General features: G+C 50.0%; 1 protein-coding gene across 1 annotated transcript in view; it reads left to right on the top strand.

Annotated features, from left to right (window-relative positions):
* KAZN (kazrin, periplakin interacting protein) overlaps positions 1-19,710 on the top strand; it is a 1,229,657-nt gene that overhangs the window by 1,195,523 nt on the left and 14,424 nt on the right. Inside the window, exons 11-14 of the mRNA XM_054437733.2 lie at positions 10,417-10,622; positions 11,060-11,178; positions 17,790-18,021; positions 19,597-19,698. Coding sequence (XP_054293708.1) covers positions 10,417-10,622; positions 11,060-11,178; positions 17,790-18,021; positions 19,597-19,698 — 659 coding nt within the window. The remainder of the gene's footprint in view (positions 1-10,416; positions 10,623-11,059; positions 11,179-17,789; positions 18,022-19,596; positions 19,699-19,710) is intronic.

Raw genomic sequence — 19,710 nt, 5'->3', positions numbered from 1 at the left:
CTGGCAGGCAGGGCCAGGAGCCATTTCCCAGCCTTTGAGAGTATCTTCCCACACCCCACACACCATCCCGCTTCTTGCCAGTTTGAGCAATCCTTGCCAATGTTCTGTAACCAAGCACAGGCGTCCAAGAACAGGCGAGAGGGCTGCTCACATAGGTTCTTCTACCTTGGGAGGTGGGGAATTCGGGGTTGAAGCAGAGCTCCCACGCTAGCCTGCTGGAAACATCGGGGGACCCCTCTGAGCCTTCACTTCCCATCTGAAATGTGCCCTTTGCCCCTTTATTCCTGGGGGAAGGCAAGAGAAACTGAGGCTTCCCAAAGGAATATCCAAGTGAATAATGGTCTCATCTTCCTTGGATGTCAAAACGAGTAGAACAGGGAAGGGCTGAGCTGGGGGAAAAGGCAAAGAAATGGCATTTCCCATAACCTGGACTTTTCCCATCACTGATGACATTGGACATCTCCATATACCAGGCCCTGGTAATACAAATATGGAAAGACTTGGCTGATGACCTAGGCAATCACTTTGTGGCAGGGCAGATGGACAGGCCATGCACAGTAGTGCCAGCAGGAAGCAGTGTGCTGGGTGGACAGTGTACACAGCCAGAGGGATGGCCACTCAGGGCAGCTTGGGGGAAGACATATTCAGAAGGGCCACCCTCTACGAAACCAATAAATCTGGAATGAAACATACTTTTTAATGCATTCCTGGTCTCACAGAAAATAAGGAAAATCCCCAAGACATCTACACACAAAAACTGAAAGCTGTAAGCTTACACCAGAACGGGAGCAATGAGTGATCACTAAAGGCAAAAGCTGAGGTTGTCCTAGAGGCAAATGCTGCTATCAGGACTGTTATCAGGGGGTTAAATTTTGGGATATGGCAAAGTGGAAGAACAGAGCCAGAGACTCTGTCATTCAACCAGAGTCTCTCAAAGGGGCATGAAGTGGCCCCTGGACCCAGGTCTCATCCCCACTCCTCTTGTCTTCTCCACCCCAGTAGAAGTTAATATAAATCCTCTCTGGAGAAAGGCATCTGCTATTTAGACCCTAAAGATTCCCGTAAATTAAGATCAAATATGTGTTCAGCATGAGTGAAAGTCAGCAAAAACAAATAACAAATTTAGACCCTCTAAGGTCTTTTCAGATATAGTAATTATCAATACCAAATACAAAATACAAAATACTATGCATAAAATACTTAAGGAAATGTTAGATGAAATCACAGACAGGAGCAAACAACAGGAAACTGTCTGACAAGACCAGGAAAACTTGAAAGAGAAAACAAATAAAACGTTTTAGAAATGAAAAAAATATAGCTGATAACATTAAAAATAAATAAAAGAGTGGATTAAACAGCAGACTAAATAGGTGAAGAGATAATTTTTAAAATGGAAAAAAAGACCTAAGGAAATTACCAAGAATGCAATGCACAGAGATGAGATGAAAACTAAAGGAGAAATTGCTGTATCGAATACAGTAGCCACTAGCCCACATGTTGTTCTTAGATTTATATTTGAATTAATTAAAATTAAATACAACTAAAACTCAGGTCTTCAGTTGTACCAGCAACATTTTACCTCTGCAATTTTTTTTTTTTTTTTTTTTTGAGATGGAGTTTCACTCTGTCACCCAGGCTAGAGTGCAGTGGCACAATCTCGGCTCACTGCAACCTCCACCTCCCAGGTACAAGCGATTCTCCTGCCTCAGCCTCCCGAGTAGCTGGGATTACAGGCACCTGCCACCACACCCAGCTAATTTTTGTATTTTTAGTAGAGATGGGGTTTCGCCATGTTGCCCAGGCTGGTCTCAAACTCCTAGGCTCAAGCAAGCCTCCCGCCTCAGCCTCCCAAAGTGCTGGGATTACAGGCATGAGCCACCACGCACCACCCACTAGCCACATTTATTAGCTCATCACCACTTGTGGTTAATGGCTATCCTATTGGTCAGTGAAGGTTATAGCAGATTTTCATCAACACAGAAAGTTCTGTTGGACACCACTAGGTCACAAGATAGGAAAAAATAGAATTAGAAAGTCCAACTTTTGTCTAACTGGAATCCCAGAAGGAGAGAACCGAGAGAATGGAAAAGAGGTAATATTGTAAGAGATAATGGTTCAGAATATTCAAAAAAAGGAGTCCAGAGATATAGGAAGCACAATTATATCATTCAGAATAAATTTTAAATATCCACATCTAGCCACATTGTAATGAAACTTCAGAACACCATGGACAAAAAGAAAAAAAATTTTTTTGAGGCAGAGTTTTGCTCTTGTTGCCCAGGCTGGAGTGCAGTGGTGCGATCTCGGCTCACTGCAACCTCTGCCTCCTGGGTTCAAGCGATTTTCCTGCCTCAGCCTCCTGAGTAGCTGGGATTACAGGCGCCCCCACCACGCCGGGCTAATTTTTGTATTTTTAGTAGAGACGGGGTTTCACCATGTTGGCCAGGGTGATCTCGAACTCGTGAAATCAGGTAATCCACCCGCATCGGCCTCCCAAAGTGCTGGGATTACAGGCATGAGCCACCATGCCCAGCTGACAAAGAGAAAATTTTAAAAGTAGCTAATGAAAGAACAATTAGGCTTGCAGTGGACTTCTCTTTAGCAGAAATGAAGACCCACGATCATGAAACAATGTCTTCAAAGCGCTAAAACAAAAGGCAAACTCTCAACCTAAAACCGTGTTCCCAGCAAAACCCTTTGAAGCACAAGGGTAAAATAGACTTTCTTCAGATAGGCAAAAGTTGTAAAAGCTAACTACCAAAACACTTTTAATCGAAAAATCTTCTAAACCATGTTCTTCAGGAATAAGAAAAGTTATTCCAGAAGGAAGGTCTAAGGTACAAGAAGACATGATGAACAAAGAAATTGGTAAACATGTAAGTCAATTATTTTAAGCAAATGTTATCAGTATAAAATAATCATCGTGACAATGTCTAAATTATGGGGTTTTAAAAGAGGACAGAATTAAAATCCTGGATGCGGTAGCATGGAAGTCAGGAGGAGTGATCAGAATTAACATATTTTAAATAATTCTTACTATTTAGGATGGCATTAGGATATTGAACAACCCTAGGTTTTATTAAGGTAAATAAGTATAGTGACTTTTCAAGGGTAATCATTAAGGCAGTGGTTCTAGAACTTGAGAATACCTCAGAATTATCTGGTGGGTTTTGAAGCAGACCACTGGGCTCCACCCCCAGAGTTTCTGTTCCAGGAGATCTGGGGTACAGTTCTAGAATTTTCATTTCTACCAAATTCCCAGATGTTGCTGATGCTACTAGTCCAGGGACCACACTTTGAGAACTACAACTACTATGCTAAAATCAGAAACAGAGAAAGCTTAACTTCCAAACCAACAGAGGGAGGCGGGGAAATGGAATGAGAAAACAAACCGAAGAAAAAATAATCTTCCATCCAGACCAGCTCTGTCCAATAGAAACGAATGCAAGCCACATGTGTAACTTTATACCTTCTATTAGCCACATTTGAAGTAAAAAGAAATAGGTGACATGACTTTTAATAGTATACTTTATTTAAACTGGTATACCCAAAAGATGATCAATATGTTATCAATTTTAAAATGATTATGAGATACATTCTTTTTTTTTTCTACCGTCTTCAAACTCCAGTATGTGTTTTATGCTTAAAGCACTTTTTTTTTTTTTTTTTTTTGACAGGGTCTTATTCTTTATTCTGCAGGAGTGCAGTGGCGTGATCTCAGCTCACTGCAACCCCCACCTCCTGGGTTCAAGCAATTCTCCTGCCTCAGCCTCCCGAGTATGTGGGATTACAGGCATGCGCCACCACGCCCAGCTAATTTTTTTGTATTTTTAGTAGAGACGGGGTTTCACCATGTTGGCCAGGGTGGTCTTGAACTCCTGACCTCAGGTGAATCACCCACCTCCTTGTCCCAAAGTGCTGGGATTACAGGCATGAGCCACCACACCCAACCCTTAAGGCACTTCTCAATGTGAGCTAGCCACATTACATGTTCAGCAGGCACACGTGGCTTGTAGCTGCTGTACTGGACACAGCAGTCTGGACAGTAAGTGACATGAGCCCGCAGGGGACAGAGGTGTCCACTCAGTCACTGAGTATCCATTCTATGTCAGACACAAGGCTGAACACTTTGCACACATCATTTCATTTCATCCTCACACCATCCTGTGAGATTAAGCGTTCTTATCATCCCCATTTTACAGAGGAGAAAACCGAGGTTGAGAAAATGTAAAACACTCCATGAGACCTTTTGGTTGATAAGCCACGGAGCTGGAATTCAAACCGAGGGCTCCCATATTCCAGTGCCAACCTCTGAACCTCTAGGCCAGGCGTTTCTCTATGTGGTCTTTTGCACTGGGCCAAAAAACTTTGTGGGCTTTAGGCTTTAGGCTTTGTGGGCCTGTCTCAACGTCTCAACTCTGCCATTGTAGCATGAAAGCAGATTTAGACAATAAATAAACAAATGGGCATGGCCGTGATCTAATAAAAACTTTATTTAGAGAAATAGGAGGGAGGGCTGGATTCGGCCTGGGGGGCCGTAGTCTGCTGACCTCTATGCTGGGCCAACACAATTGCCTCTGTAAGGCCTCATTTACGGGAGACCTCAATGGTCACACTCAGTAGTACTAACATTCTGTGGGGGGTGTGTGTGCATGCGTGCATATGTGTTGGGGTGGGTGGAAGGATGCAGAGCCTCTCATTCCAAAGTCCACAGTCTTTCTAGTTTCTGGAAGGATCCAGAGTGGCTGCCTTTTAGTGGTAGCTTCTCAGACTCCACCAGGGACTCAGCCAGCACCCCCGACTCAGCAGCCCCTCCGCTGAGCAGCCTGGCCATCAACATGAGTTATTCCCGCTCTCAAGACTGAGAAGGAGGGAAATAAAAGCCAGGATTGATGGAATCCGGACGTAAAATCTGGCCCCATAATGCCTGCATTTTGGAAACTGCCTTTAATTAATGGTTTATGACCCCAAGGCCCCCCTAGACTCCTCCCAAGCCCTTCTGTCATGTCCTCTCCTTGGCGCTCAGTCCTCAGGGGTGGGGCAGAAGGAGGCGGTGGTGAATAGGGGCGGTGAATAGCTGTCTTGCAGAAACCAAAATGTGTGGTTTGTGCACATGAACCCAGCCTGGCCTCGGGCATTCCTAGGGCCTGGACTCCATAAATAATGCGAGCTGTAAAGCCAGCTCCCCTCACAGCCCTGAGGCCTGCTCACTACAGAAAATAACTCAAATAACCCACACACACTCACAAAGACACACAGGCACACGCACACACACACTCACATTTGCACACCAGACGTTTGCCTTTTCTGTTTGTCCACGTATCTGTTATCCCCTCTCTGACCTGGACTCCCTCTCTCCCTCTCCGCCTTTCAATTTACCTTCACATCTTTATTGCATCTGGACACCCTTTCTCTCCCCAAACCCTCTTCTTTGAACCTTCCCCTCTTCTGGGGGACTCAGGAGCAGCTGCCAACTTCTGCTCCCATCTCCTTTCTCTCCTTCCCATGCTCCTTTAGCTCCCTTTCTTGGGGAGACGTAGCCAAGGGCTGCAGACACCCCCCACCCACCCACCTGGGCACAGAACGGACAGATCCACCCTCACCTCACTGAGAGCCCCACCCCTCAAACCTTGACCAGGCAAGTGTCCAGCAGGGACAGTGAATTTCTGCCCTGCCAGGCCGGACAACCAGGAGGACTTGTTCCCTCTGAAGGCACTGAAGCTGTAGCCAGGAATGTAGTTGGAAGGAGGCGGCTGCAGCTGAACTCTAGGTGTGGCCGAACAGTGCCCAAGCCCCAGGAGAGGGGCCCCTTATTTGCCAACAATAGCCAGCCTTGACTAAGTGCCTACTGTCAGCCTGAAAAAAGAGACATCAGAAAAAAATATCTCCTATATGATGAATGTATTTGGGAGTAAGCAAAATGGATTAGACTCTGGAAACATAGCTGTGGCAAGCCATAGGTGCATCTGGAGAGCGGACAGGAAAGGGAAGCTTTTATTGGCAAAAAAAAAAAAAAAGAGAGAGAGAAGTTCACATAAGCTGCTTGGAAACAGACTTCACTGGCTGCAGAGGCTCAAAGGCAGAGCTGGCGTCAGTTCATTGGTGGAGACGTCGTTACTGGGCAGTGTTCTTTAGAGAACATCTTATCTGAATTGCTGCAGTCCTGAAGAAGGAATTTCTTGGGGGCTATTTTAGAAAGTCCTTGAGACGGTCCTTATCTCAGACATGCAAGCACGAGTTCCCCTCCTTCATGCTTTCCCGGCTCTAATTCTTCTGGTTCTGACAAAAGTGATTTCATCCTGGTATCTGCAACTTTCACACTCCCATAGCTTCGCATTCAGAGTTTATAACATTCATTTCAAGCTACGAGACAGATATTCTCATTATTCGCATTTTATATATGGAGAAACGGAGACTTCAAGGAATCTGCCTGAAGCTGAGGTCTGTTCAACTCCAAAGCCTGGTCCAAATGGATGACAGGGGCCGTGTCTTGGAACTTTGGGTAACCAGATTTGGCCACATATCACCTCTCCTCTTCCCAGAAGCACATAACAGAGGTGAGACTCAGCTAGTGGAATAAAACAGAGTGAAGCCAGCGAGGCTGGAGGCCTCCCGGGGGCTCTCAGCTCTTTCCCGTCCAGGAAGGATGCTGTGTTTCAGTGCCTGTTCCAATCCCTATAGAACTCGGGGTCCTGTGCCTGATCTGAAAGACTTCCCTGCAAGCCATGCCTGTCTGTGGGAGCCGGGCACCAGCACTGGGCGCGGGCCTGCACCCCGGCCTGACAGCCCTGTCACCTGGCAGGAATCTGGGGCCCCAGCGGGGCTGCAGAGGCAGCTGCTGCCGTTTCCGCATTCCTGGGCACCATAGCAACAGGAGGCTACTCAGACGGGTGACCTGCACAGAGCTCTCTGCAACCTCTGCCATTTCCTTGGGAAAAACAAAGGGCTTGGGCCCACTGAGAAGGGAAATGTGATAATGTTGGCAGTGACCTCTCAACCCGTACTTGTCCCAGCACGGAAACCCCGTCACACTCACCCACGCTGAGTCCTCACAGCAGCCCACAGAGGAGGCAGGCAGCAGAGAACAGTACTGGGTTAGCTTTACAGAGGAGGAAACTGAGGCACAAGGTGTTTTGGGAGACAGGTTTTGGTGGAGATGGGGATGATGGATGAGTGTGTGGTCACCAGTGGACACAGTCCTTTTCAAAGAGTCCCTCAAGGAGTTTAAAATGGAGAGAGGGAAGGCCTTGTGGGGAGGGGGTTTGTAACTTGAAAAAGTGAGATTTCCAGGCTTTTTTCTCCATGTCAAACATAATATAGTCAATGCGGAAAACTTGGGAGACAGAAAAGTACGCACAGTCACAAATACTCTCGCACACTCACACGTGCACATTCACACACACATCCACACAATTACCTATCACTGCTTTCCAGAGACAGACTTTTCATGTTGATCCATCTAGTACTTTACATATTTTTTATATACTAGATTTTCTCCATCTAGTATATTGTATACACATACATGTGTATGTAATAATTATACACTTTACATCTACATATAATTTTTAAACCACAGTCAGGGTTACACTGTGCCTGCTGTGTTTTGTTGTTTTGTTGTTTTGTTGTTTTTTGCGATGGAGTCTTGTTCTGTCGCCCAGACTGGAGTGCAGTGGCACGATCTCAACTTACTGCAACCTCTGCCTCCCAGGTTCAAGCGATTCTCCTGCCTCAGCCTCCCAAGTAGCTGGGACTACAGGCATGTGCCACCACGCCCACGCCGGGATAATTTTTTGTAATTTTAGTAGAGATGGGATTTCACCGTGTTAGCCAGGACGGTCACGGTCTCCATCTCCTGACCTCGTGGTCTACCTGCCTCCCAAAGTGCTGGGATTACAGGCGTGAGCCACCGCGCCCGGCCGTGTTTTCCTTTTTCATTTGGCAATAGGTAGTGGACGTTTTCCTGTTACAGGACTTTTTATTCATTGTACATATTCCAGCATGTGAGTGGAGCGTCATTCCTTCAAACAAACTCTCATCAATAACCATTCATATTGCTTCCTAGTATTTAATTTTTCCAAAGTTTTTACTACAAAACTCTACATGTTTACTAGGGAACTTTGAAAATACAGAGACATACAACAAGAAGAAAATAACCATATTCTCCCCAGCACACAAAGGCAGTAACTATGAACATTTGTGTAGACTTATTATCTATTGTTTTAATTTTGTGTCCTGTCTCTATGGATGGATAAGCATTTTTTTTACATCCTTGTAATGATTTATAATATTGAATTTCAGCAGGGTCATTTCTAATCAGAGGTGTTTTTTTTTTTGTTTTTTTTTTTTGGAGACGGAGTTTCACTCTTGTTGCCCAGGCTGGAGTGCAATGGCGCAATCTCGTCTCACCTCAACCTCCGCCTCCTGGGTTCAAGCAATTCTCCTGCCTCAGCCTCCTGAGTAGCTGGGATTACAGGCACCCGACACCACCCAGGCTAATTTTGTATTTTTAGTAGAGATGGGGTTTCTCCATGTTGGTTAGGCTGGTCTTGAACTCCCAGCCTCAGGTGATCTACCCACCTCGGCCTCCCAAAGTGCTGGGATTACAGGCATGAGCCACTGTGCCCAGCCAGTCAGAGGTATATTTAAATACTTGTTGTTTCTCATGGTATTGAGTTTGTCTGTTTGGGGGTGTGTGTGTGTGTGTGTTTTTATTTGTTTTGTTTTGTTTTGAGATGGGGTCTCAGTCTGTCACCCAGGCTGGAGTACAGTGGTATGATCTTGGCTCACTGTAACCTCCGCCTCCCTGGCTGAAAAGATCCTCCTACCTCAGCCTCCTGAGCAGCTGGGACCCCAGGCACACGCCACCACGTCCAGCTAATTTTTTTGTATTTTTGGTAGAGATGGGGTTTCACCATGTTTCCCAGGCTGATCTCAAACTCCTGAAGCTCAAGCATTCTGCCCACCTTGTCCCCGCAAAGTGCTGAGATTACAGGCGTGAGCTATAGCACCCGGGCTGTTTAGGTTTTTATTGAACCCTGTTTTAGAGAGATTCTTTGCCCCTCTCAATTGAGTCTCTGTAACCTGAACTTTTCGTATTTACCAGGCATTGATGCGACCAACCATATATAGAAGAGTGGGGTTAGAAAATGTTGGTGGATGAACTTTTTTTTTTGGTCTGTGAGGGCCATTCCAGAAACAGCTTTCAGTGTATTAAGGAATGGAGCTGGGTTCCATTTACCCTACGAAAATAAATCACCCAGTTGCCCAAAGACAACTGCCGCTGTGTTGTTTACAATAGTGAAAAATTGGAAACAACCGCCATGCCCATCAGTAGGAGGTGAAATAAATTACGGAGCCTCCTTCTGATGAATCCTGCACAGTCAAAAGGTACCGCAGGTCTCTATGGAGATGGAACAGTCTCCTCCACAGCGAAAGTGAACAGGCATATCACAAATGCACACACCTCAAATGCATGCACCCTGTAAGCAAGCGGGTCTGTGTGTGTTTGTAAGTGTGGCTTTTCTGTATCCCAAAGAGTATTTAGCAGCCGCTGTCTCTAGGTGGTGTCAATCGAGAAGAATGATGAGACAGGTCTCAGTCATTTTAGGAGGTGTATATGTCAAAGTTAAAAACGCACGCCCGGGAGACAGGTCTGTGCCTTTCTCCGAAGATGATTTTGAGGGCTCCAAATTTAAAGGGGAAAGGATATTGAGAAGTACACAGTTTCATGTAAGAAGGGGATGGGGGAAAATAATCATTCACGCCTTTGTCTGGCTCAGTGAATCTGCATTTTTACATAAGGTAACATAGACAGATGGGGAACATGCAGGAAATCGACATTTTTACATAAGATAAAGACAAATGGGGCAGGGAACAATCAGATATGCATTTGTGCCAGGTGAGCAGAGGGGTGAATACTGTGTAAAGATAAGCTATCCATTTACATTGCCATGGTGAATTTTAACAGAAATGCTTTAGGGTAAATATCTCAAAGCTCACCAGGAATTTCCTTGTGGGCAAAATATGAGGGAGGTGTGTAGGGGTTCATCTTATTTAGGAATCAAAACGGGGAGGCAGGTTTGCATGACCCAGTTCCCAGCTTGACTTTTCTCTTTGGCTTAATGAGTTTGGGGTCCCAAGATTTATTTTCCTTTCACAGTCATGTGGGGTGATCTTCATTTTCTGTTTTATTTTTTTCTGGGATAAGCTTTTCTTCTTTTCTTTTCATAGATTACTTTTGTGATGGGGGCAAGGGCAGAAAAACAAAAACACCAAAAGCCACTTTGATTTTGAAGAGAAGAAATGCATGGTGGGGAGGATGTCTGCACCACCCTCTGCCTCCCGGGGGTACGGCCTGGCCAGCCCCTGCCCCCGGCAACCTCATCCCCCAGCAAGGCCTGCACTTGTGTGTTGCAGACTCGGACAGCCAGTGCAGCCCCACGCGGCAGAGCCTCAGCCTGTCGGAAGGCGAGGAGCAGATGGACCGGCTGCAGCAGGTGGAGCTGGTGAGGACCACCCCTATGTCCCACTGGAAGGCAGGCACCGTCCAGGCCTGGCTGGAGGTGGTGATGGCCATGCCCATGTACGTCAAGGCCTGCACGGAGAACGTGAAGAGCGGGAAGGTAGGCAACTCCGGGCCCCCTATGGGATGCCACCCATGCCCTCCGTGAGCTTTACGCACCCAGAAGCTGGCCTGCCCCCTACTCCTACCCTGGAGTCAGGAGAAGGTGCAATCTAGGAGCTAGCCAATGCAATCAGCCTCTGATGTACCTGCTCATTGTGCCTCCCGGGCAAGGCAGAGAGCCCTTCTGAGCCTCAGCTGCCTCATCCTGACAATGGACCCAAGTTTCCTTTACCTGCCGAAGGGAAAGGGCTCCTTCTGCCTGAACAGGGATTCCGCCCCACGTCAGAGTTGCAGAGGTTTCCATGTGCCCTGACCCCACTGTTTGAAAGGTGGGTAGGAGATGGGGAAGGAGCCCCAGCCAGCAGACCCCCTGTAGGGCAGGAACCCTGCTGGCAGCTGTCTCAGCCCCCATATGACACTCCTTCCCGGGGGCAGGTGCTGCTGAGCCTGAGTGACGAGGACCTGCAGCTGGGCCTGGGGGTGTGCAGCTCCCTGCACCGGCGCAAGCTGCGCCTGGCCATCGAGGACTACCGTGACGCCGAGGCAGGCCGCAGGTGAGCCCACCACGAGGGGCCCCGGGGGGGAGGAGAGAGAAAAGTCATCCTGAGGCCTTTGGTCACACAGGTGGGGTGAGCGGGGCACTGTGGGTTGAACCAGGTGGTGGGGGACATCAGGGTGTGACTAAGATGGTCCGGGGATGCCCCTGATGAGGGGGCTTGGGCATACCCCAGCCCTGCTCTGGGCCAGCCCCCTCCGTAGAAAGACAGACACATGGGGAAGACGAGAGGCCCCAAAGGCCCTAGTACACCCCCAACCAATGCGGGAACCTCACGAGCCCCCCAGCACTCCTCTGCCTCCCGGGACCAGCCCGAGCGGCTCTGCACACTGGGCCGCAATGGTGCCTGCTCCTGGCTCTTAACCATTCCAGGGTGAGGAAAGACAGTGCAAGGCAGGGCCGAGGCCGGCAGAGACCAAGTAGGCATGCGCGGGCTTGGTGAACCCCCTCCCATAGAGGAGCGCGCCGGGCGGAGGGGGCTTCTCGTAGCGAGCATACCTGGGAGTGGCCGCAGGGCCTTCCCATCAGGTGTACCCCCGCAGGCCACCCACCCCCACCTCTCATACCACTCCTGCTCTGCCTCCCACCTGCCTGCCTCTCTCGTGACTTTCTGTGAGCAAAATTTGTTGAGCAGGGGCAGCTACAGGGTAAAGGGAAGGAACCCCCACCCCCACCCCGCCCCACCCCGTTCTGAGAATGTGGAGAGGGGAAGAACTCGCTTTGTAAATCTGACACTTCTGTTTTGCATAATTATGTCCTTCACTGGTTTCTCCATCATTTTTGTGTAGTTAATTAATCAAACCTGGTGGTGTGTGCTGTAATTTGCAGAAGCAGCTTAGGGGATTTTTTTTAGAAGCAGGGTTTGGGGTGGAAAATCGGCTGGTTTGGAAGCAGGAAAACCAAATCCATATGTGTGCAGGAGAGGGGCCCTTGGTATGACTCTAGGGTGGCAGGAAGTACTGAGGTGAGACTGGATCAGAAACTTAGGGAGCGACTCAGAGCAAGAAGGTGCCAGGCTTCATTGGCACCATCAGGATGCTGGCTCATCTGAGACAGGGCTAGGCTGAGGGATGGGGAGGGGGGCCATGAGGGTAACACCTGCTGGGCTTTCCTTCCTGAGGATCCCAAAAGCACCTTACACCCAGCATCCACCTCCTAACCAGTTCCATCCCGGAATCTCCTAAAGCCATCCCCGAAACCCCTCACCATCTTTGGTCACCCAAGTTGGAAATCCCTCCTGCCCCCTTACCCCACACCCAGCAGGGTCCATAAACACTGCCTGCGTTCATTGAACAGGGTGGGGATGACTGCTTCACCTTTCGAAAACTTGAGGAGTCTGGGCTACTGCCTGGGTTCCCCCTAAATGGGGATAAGCTTTTCTTCTTTTCTTTTCATAGATTACTTTTGTAATGGGGGTAAGGGCAGAAAAACAAAAACACCAAAAGCCACTTTGATTTTGAAGAGAAGAAATGCATGGGGGGAGGACGTCCCCACCGTCCTCTGCCTCCCAGGGTGCGGCCTGCCCAGCCCCTGCCCCCGGCAGCCTCGTCCCCCAGCATGGCCTGCACTTGTGTGTTGCACAACACAGCCCCTAAATGGGGCTATCTTAGTCTGCTTGGGCTGCCATAACAAAATGCCACCACCTGGGTTGCTTAGACAACAATAACTTACGTCTCACAGTTCTGGAGGCTGGAAGTCCAAGATCGGGATGCCAGCATGGTTGGGACCTGGGGAGGGCTCTCTTCCTGGCTTGCAGAAGGCAACCTTCTTGCTGTGTCCTCACATGAGGAAGAAGGAAGAGGGAGGGGGAGAGAGTGATGTCTCTGCTCTCTTCCTGTAAGGACAATAATCCCATCATGAAAAGCACCCCTATGACCTCATCCAATCAGCTCCCAAAGGCCCCAGCCCCAAATACCATCACACTGAAGGTTAGGATTTCAGCATATGAATTGGGTGGGGGGTGTGGCAGAGGGAAACATTTAATCCCTAACAGTGGCACCATGTTAACCTCCAGGAACTAGGAGTCTGTGGTCCCAGGGATCATGGAGCCCCGCACTTAGACACCCCCAGGGCTTCCTGGAGGAGGCAGAGGACTTATTTCGAGTTTTCTACTCCCAGTGGGAATCTGGCCTGTCTCCAGTTTGCCACATGATCTTGCCCTCTTTGGGACTGTTTCCCACCTGAGAAGTGAAGGGAGTTAAATTAGGACAGTGGTTTTTAAACTTTTGAGGATCATGACCACTTTAAGAATCTAATAAGAGCTTTTGACACTTTCTCTAGAAAAAATACACAAAACTTCACAACTTTTCACTGCACTGGGTTGGTGGGTGGGACTCTCTGGCCCACCCACTTTCAGGTCTCCATGGACTCAGGGCTAAGAACTCTAAATGAGTTCATCTTCGAGAACATTTTCAGCCATGACATCTTGTGGGACCATGGGCATGATGGTGTCCTCTCTGGGACTGGTCACCTTATCTACAAAATACCAATGACAAAACCCACCAACCCCTTACCAACCCATCATCACCTTATGGATATCATTTTATTTACCCTCACAACATCAATGCAGGATAGACATGCTTACTCCCATTTTAAAGACGGAGAAGGCCAGGTACAATGGCTCATGCCTGTAATCTCAGCACTTTGGGAGGCCAAGGCAGGTGGATCACCTGACATCAGAAGTTCGAGACCAGCCTAACCAACATGGTGAAACCCCGTCTCTACTAAAAATACAAAAATTAGCAGGCGTGGTGGTGGGCGCCTGTAATCCCAGCTACTCAGGAGGCCGAGAGGTAGGAGAATTGCTTGAACCCAGGAGGCGGAGTTTGCAGTGAGCCGAGATTGTGTCATTGCACTCCAGCCTGGGCGACAAGAATGAAACTCCGTCTCAAAAATAAAGTCGGAGAAAATTAGATGCAGAGAAATCAGGAGCATAAAGTCACACTACAGAAAACCTGACTTCAAAGTCAGTTGCCTTTCCAGTATCGCATGCTGCCTTTGTGTTAAAAACAAGAACAGTGACAGCTTCTACTACTACTATTAATGGAACACTAGGTGTGTCCCAGACCCCGTGTTAGGGGTTTTGCATTCTCCTCTCTTTTAGTCGCTACAACTCCATGAGGCAAGCACGATTCTCCCCATTTTACAGAGGAGAAAACGGAGACCCAGAGGTTCAAGGTCCCAGAGCTAAAAAGTAATAGAACCAGAACAGCCTCCCGTTTTCCGTGCTGTGCCGTGACCCAGACAATATCTAAATTTTGTGCCTGTCCTCAGGTTTCAGAGTCTAATCTGGCTCCAGTTCAGGGACGGGGCAGTGACAGATTTTATAAAATGTCTGAATTCCTTTTAAAATCATGCTGTTTTATTCAACTTGGGCTCTTAACAATAAATAGCTCAAACCAACAGCTGGGAACGTATCGCCAAGCTGAGGCCCCATGGGGACACCGTTAATGAAAAGAGAACATTTCTGAAGGGCAGGAGCACAGTAATTGTGGGCACGCAGATGGAGATTGCTGATTATGGATGGGCCCCTCTCGAGTAGGTTAAGTGGGGTGCCCCCTCCCCAGCGCTCCACCCCAACTCTTGTTGCACCATTGATTTGCTGACCAAACTCTTGCTTCAGAGAGGAGAGGAGGCCATTCTAGTCTCCATCAGTGACAAATCTGGCCCAGTCGCATCTGACTCAGAAGGCTGTGGGCTCCAGCTCCTGCCCGAGAGAACGGTCCTGTAACAAGGCTGAGGCCGGCCCTTGAGGGACTGGGAGGGGGACTGCCCCAGGAGCTTTTCATCCTAGAAGGGAGGTTGTCTTGGGCCAGAAGTTTCCAGTTCAGGAGCTCCAGCTGGGCAGCCTCCAGGTGGACTGGGGCAAATGGCCCACTCACCCAGCCCTGCTCTGTCATCCACACATTCGACTATGAGACAAACACTGGTGAGTGTGAACTCTGAGCCTGAAGGGGCCCTGGACATTCACAGATAAGCCACACCCCGTCCTGCCCCCCAGGAGCTGACCGTCCAGTGAGGCAGCTGGCCAGATGCATAACCATGAACCACAATGTGACTGGTGCAGAGATGGGGACTCCCAGGGGCTTTGGGCACAGAGAAGGGCTCCTGACCCAGCATGACGTCTTGGAAGGCTTCCAGGAGACCAGACGTCTCTGCAGAGTCCATAGGAGTTCACCAGGGGAAGAGGGTGGGGTAGAGGACAGGCCCAGAGACAAGGGGGGCCTGGTGGACCCAAGTGGTTCTGGGAGGCTGATGGGCAGAGGGAAGGAGAGTGAAGCCAAGCTGCAAGCCCATCCTTCTCTTAGCCATTCTTCCAGCAAGCATTCAATCAGTGTCTACTGTGCACGTAGCACTGTGCTGTTTGGCAGTGAACACAGAACACAGTTTCTGTCCTGACAGAGCTTATCTGCTAAGGTGGGGAAGAGAGAAAATAAACTAGTGGACAAACCAGTTAATTGCTAAGATTCAATATGTGTTTAGAGCTTTGAAGGAAAGCACTAGGGACAGTGAGCAGACTTGGAGGCAACTTTAGACAGCAAATTCAGAGAAAAGGGAGATTTGATGCCCAAGGGATGAGGAGGGGTGAGCCCTGGGCAGGGCTGCAAGGAGCCGGCTGGGGAGAGGAACAGGGGGTGAAGAGCTCAGTGCCTCCAGGAAATGGTCCCCAGGAGCCCAAGCCCCATGTGCGTTGGGGGAGGGGAAGTCAGCCAGGGCCAGTGCAGGCGACTCTTGCGGACCACTCAAAGGACTTGCGATTTTACTCCTGCAAAGGGAAGCCACAGGGAGTTAAGCAAGGGAGTGCATGATCAGACTGACATTTTAAAAGGACCCCCTGGTGGTCCTGGGGGATGTGGAATAGAAGGGAAGCAAAGGCAGGAAACGGGGAGCAGCTGGGGACAGTGGCAGAAACCCACACCAGAGATGCCTGCAGCTTAGAGCTGGGAAAGGAGAGAAGTAGACAGAGGATGTACTGACCAGAGTGACTGATAGACAAAGACGGGCTATCAGCTTGGGAGCTGGGTGACAGAGAAGGGCCCCTGGGTGATAGTGACAGTGAAGGGGAACAACTGAGCCATTAAGTATGACACGTCTGTGACAGCCAGGCAGTGTTAAGAGGACAGCTAGAGGCTGAGAGAGGAAAGAGGAGCTCAGAAAAGAGCTCAGAGCTTAGATGCTCAGAAGAGAGTGGAGAATTTGGGAGCCCTCCCTCAAGGGTGCCTTCCAGAGCCCTGAAGATGGGTAATACAGAGACAGGAGTGCCTGGAGAAAGAGGGGAGGGGGTTAGGAGGGAAGAGGAGCCCATTGTATGGCAGCATGTACCCCAGCAGGGTGGTCACGGGATGCTGAATGCATATCCAGGCATGAAGGCAGGAAGGACAGAGAGGACCCACCCAGGACCCTCAGCAGGAGGGTGGCATGACCAGCTGTCTCTGGCTGCTGCCCCAGGAGCAGGGTTGAGTGGCTTTGCAAGCCCACCACTCTCCGTTTCACATACTGATGGCTTCGTGGCCCCCTGCACCTCCCACTTAGACCAGCGCTCTCCCACCTGTCAGACCTGGGGCATTTTGCAAAGTCCCTTGCAGGTGGGATGCGGTGATCCTCGTTCCTTCTGCAAGGCTGCCACTCTGTGGCGAGCAGAGGAATGACAGCCAGGCACAGTCACACATTCACCGGCTTGAAAATTCAAGCACTCGTGCACCTGCTGTATGCGTGGTACAGGGGTCATTTCTATGTGGGGCACAAGGAAATCTGAGACCCGGCAGTGCCGTGGTAAGAGAGAGGGTTTGTAATCAGTCAAACATGGACTTTAATTCTGACTCCAAGATGGGCCACTGTGTGGCTCTAGGCAAAGTTGGAGCATCCATCTGTAGAGTGAGGACGGCAGCTTTGCCTTCTTCGCGCATGATTAGGACCTGCCTGGCACCCCTGAGTGGACATCCAACATCCCTGAAACAGGAAAACAGACCTCAGAGCACTGGGGAGGGATGCGCCGATCAGGTGGGCCAAGCCCAGGCTTTGTGGGTCTCGGGGATGCTGTGGAGGCCCCCAGGGAAATGAGGGGGGCTTAGGTGGAGGGGCAGGGTCCCCAGAGGTGCTGCCTCCCACCACACATGGCCCTTCCACTCCCCACCCCTGCGCCTTCTCACCCTCACTGCGTCTGAGTGCGGGATTCTCTCTTCCTGTTCCCTTCGGTTTGTTTCTCTGTTGATCCCTTTCTGTTCTTGAGTCTTGGTCTCTCTCTCTCTCTCTCTCTGCCTCTTCCTCTTTGTTCTTCTCTGCTCCTCTCCCTCTGCTCCTTTCTCTCAATGTCTCTCCCTCTCTTTCTCTGTCTCTTTCTCTCTTTGTTCTCTCTGTGTCCCTTTCTCTCTCTGTCTCCCTCCTCCATCCACCTCTTTCCCCATCTCTGCCCTTTCTGTCTCCTTTTTTCCCTTTTTTCCTCTTGATCTCTGGGCTCCATCCCTGTCCATGTCTGTTTCTGTGGCTCTCTTGGTCCTCCCCCAACCCCATTGCTTTTCCTCTCCCTGCATCTCCACCCATTTCTGCCCGTCCCTCTATTTCTACTGCCTTTCCCGACGCATCCACTCTGTGGCTGTGTCTCCTCCCCAGCCTGTCCAAAGCTGCCGAGCTGGACCATCACTGGGTGGCCAAGGCCTGGCTGAATGACATTGGCCTGTCCCAGTACTCCCAGGCCTTTCAGAACCACCTGGTTGATGGGCGGATGCTGAATTCCCTGATGAAGCGAGACCTGGAGAAGCACCTGAATGTGTCCAAGAAGTTCCACCAGGTCAGCATCCTGCTGGGGATCGAGCTGCTGTACCAAGTGAACTTCAGCAGGGAGGTGAGGACCAGGACACAGGGTGGGGGCGCCTTCCACTGCCCACTTCTCCCCCCTTGGCATCTACTCTCTGTTCATCTGTCCACCCACCACCCATCTATCCATCTGTCCACCCATCCATCCATCATCCAGCCATCCATTTATTGATCATCCGTCCATCCATCTACCTACCTATCCATCCATCATCCAGCCAGCCAGCCAGCCATCTTCTCTTCCTCCTTCTTTCCAACAACCCCCTATTGGGCACGCGCCAGGCGCTGTGCTCAGTGCAGGGGAAATGGGAGCCCTCATCCTTGGAGAGCTCACTGCTTACCAGAGAGAACCACAAGGAAGCTGGTGGTGCCAATATTGTGGGAGATTGTCCCAGTGAGGGAAGCCCAGGGTTTTATGAATACCCAGAGAAGATATACCTACTATGTATACCCACAAAAATTAAAATAAAAATTTTTAAGTGTTTGCTATTTAAAAAAAAGAAAAAAAGAAAACCCAGAGAAATCTCCAGGGGGCTCAGGGATGGCTCCCCAGAGACAGCAACGACTAAATTGAGACCTGAAGGAGGAACCCCAGGGATCAGTAGAAGACATGAGGGGAAAAGCAACCCAGCAGAGGGAACAGCGTGGTGAAGGCCCAGAGGACTGATCCATGGCAGCAGAGTTGCTGAGAGTCCTGTTGGGTGGGGTGCTGGCTTTGAAGTGGGAGGTGGTGGGGGGTTGCTGCAGAGGTCACCAGGGGCCTGAGCTGCTGGGCACTATGGGGCTGAGTCCAGGTAGCTGACTTTTCTTAGAGTGATGTCAGAACCCAACAATTCAGGGTCAGAAGAGGGACAGAAGAGGGCGCCATCCAGCCTTTTGTCCCCCTTCTCAAACACCCACTGAAAAGCATTCACTGTGTGCCTACTGTGAAAACTGGGGTCAGTCCCTGTGGGACCCAGGGAAGCCTGCGATACGGTGGCGAGGTGGTGAGAGAGGACTTGGAATCAGCCAAACATGGGTTTTCATTCCAACTCCAAGACGTGCCACTGTGTGGCTCTGGGCAAAGTCAGAGCTCCCTGTTAGTGGAGTGAGGACAGCAGCAGTGCCTTCCCCATGCCACGCCAAGGACAGGGAGTGACAAGGACAGAGACCCTGGCCCCAGTCCCCAGTCTGCCAAGGAGGCACATGTGGGAGATCACAGCAGTTACACGTAAAAAGAGGTGCAAGGGCCAGGCCTGGTGGCTCACGCCTGTAATCCCAGCACTTTGGGAGGCCAGGGTGGGTGGATCACAAACAAGGTCAGGAGTTCGAGACCAGCCTAGCCAACATGGTGAAACCCCGTCTCTACTAAAAATACAAAAAGAAAGTAGCCCGGTGTGATGGCAGGTGCCTGTAATCCCAGCTACTCGGGAGGCTGAGGCAGGAGAATTGCTTGAACCTGGGAGGCGGAGGTTGCAGTGAGCACAGATCGCACCACTGCACTCCTGCCTGGGCAGCAGAGAGAGACCATGTCTCGGGGGGAAAAAGAGATGCGGGGCGCCCCCACTCCACACTTGGCCGCTGCGTGCCCCTTGTCCCTCCGAGTGACCCACTGTCTCCCCACAAGGCCCTCCAGGAGCGCCGGGCCCGCTGCGAGACGCAGAACATTGACCCTGTGGTGTGGACCAACCAGCGGGTGCTCAAGTGGGTTCGAGACATCGACCTGAAGGTGAGGGTGATA

The sequence above is a fragment of the Pongo pygmaeus genome, chromosome 1, assembly GCF_028885625.2.
Source record: "Pongo pygmaeus isolate AG05252 chromosome 1, NHGRI_mPonPyg2-v2.0_pri, whole genome shotgun sequence".
Taxonomy (NCBI): domain Eukaryota; kingdom Metazoa; phylum Chordata; class Mammalia; order Primates; family Hominidae; genus Pongo; species Pongo pygmaeus.
The sequence above is the reverse complement of the archived record's forward strand: the minus strand, read 5'-3'. Positions and strand labels throughout refer to the sequence as shown.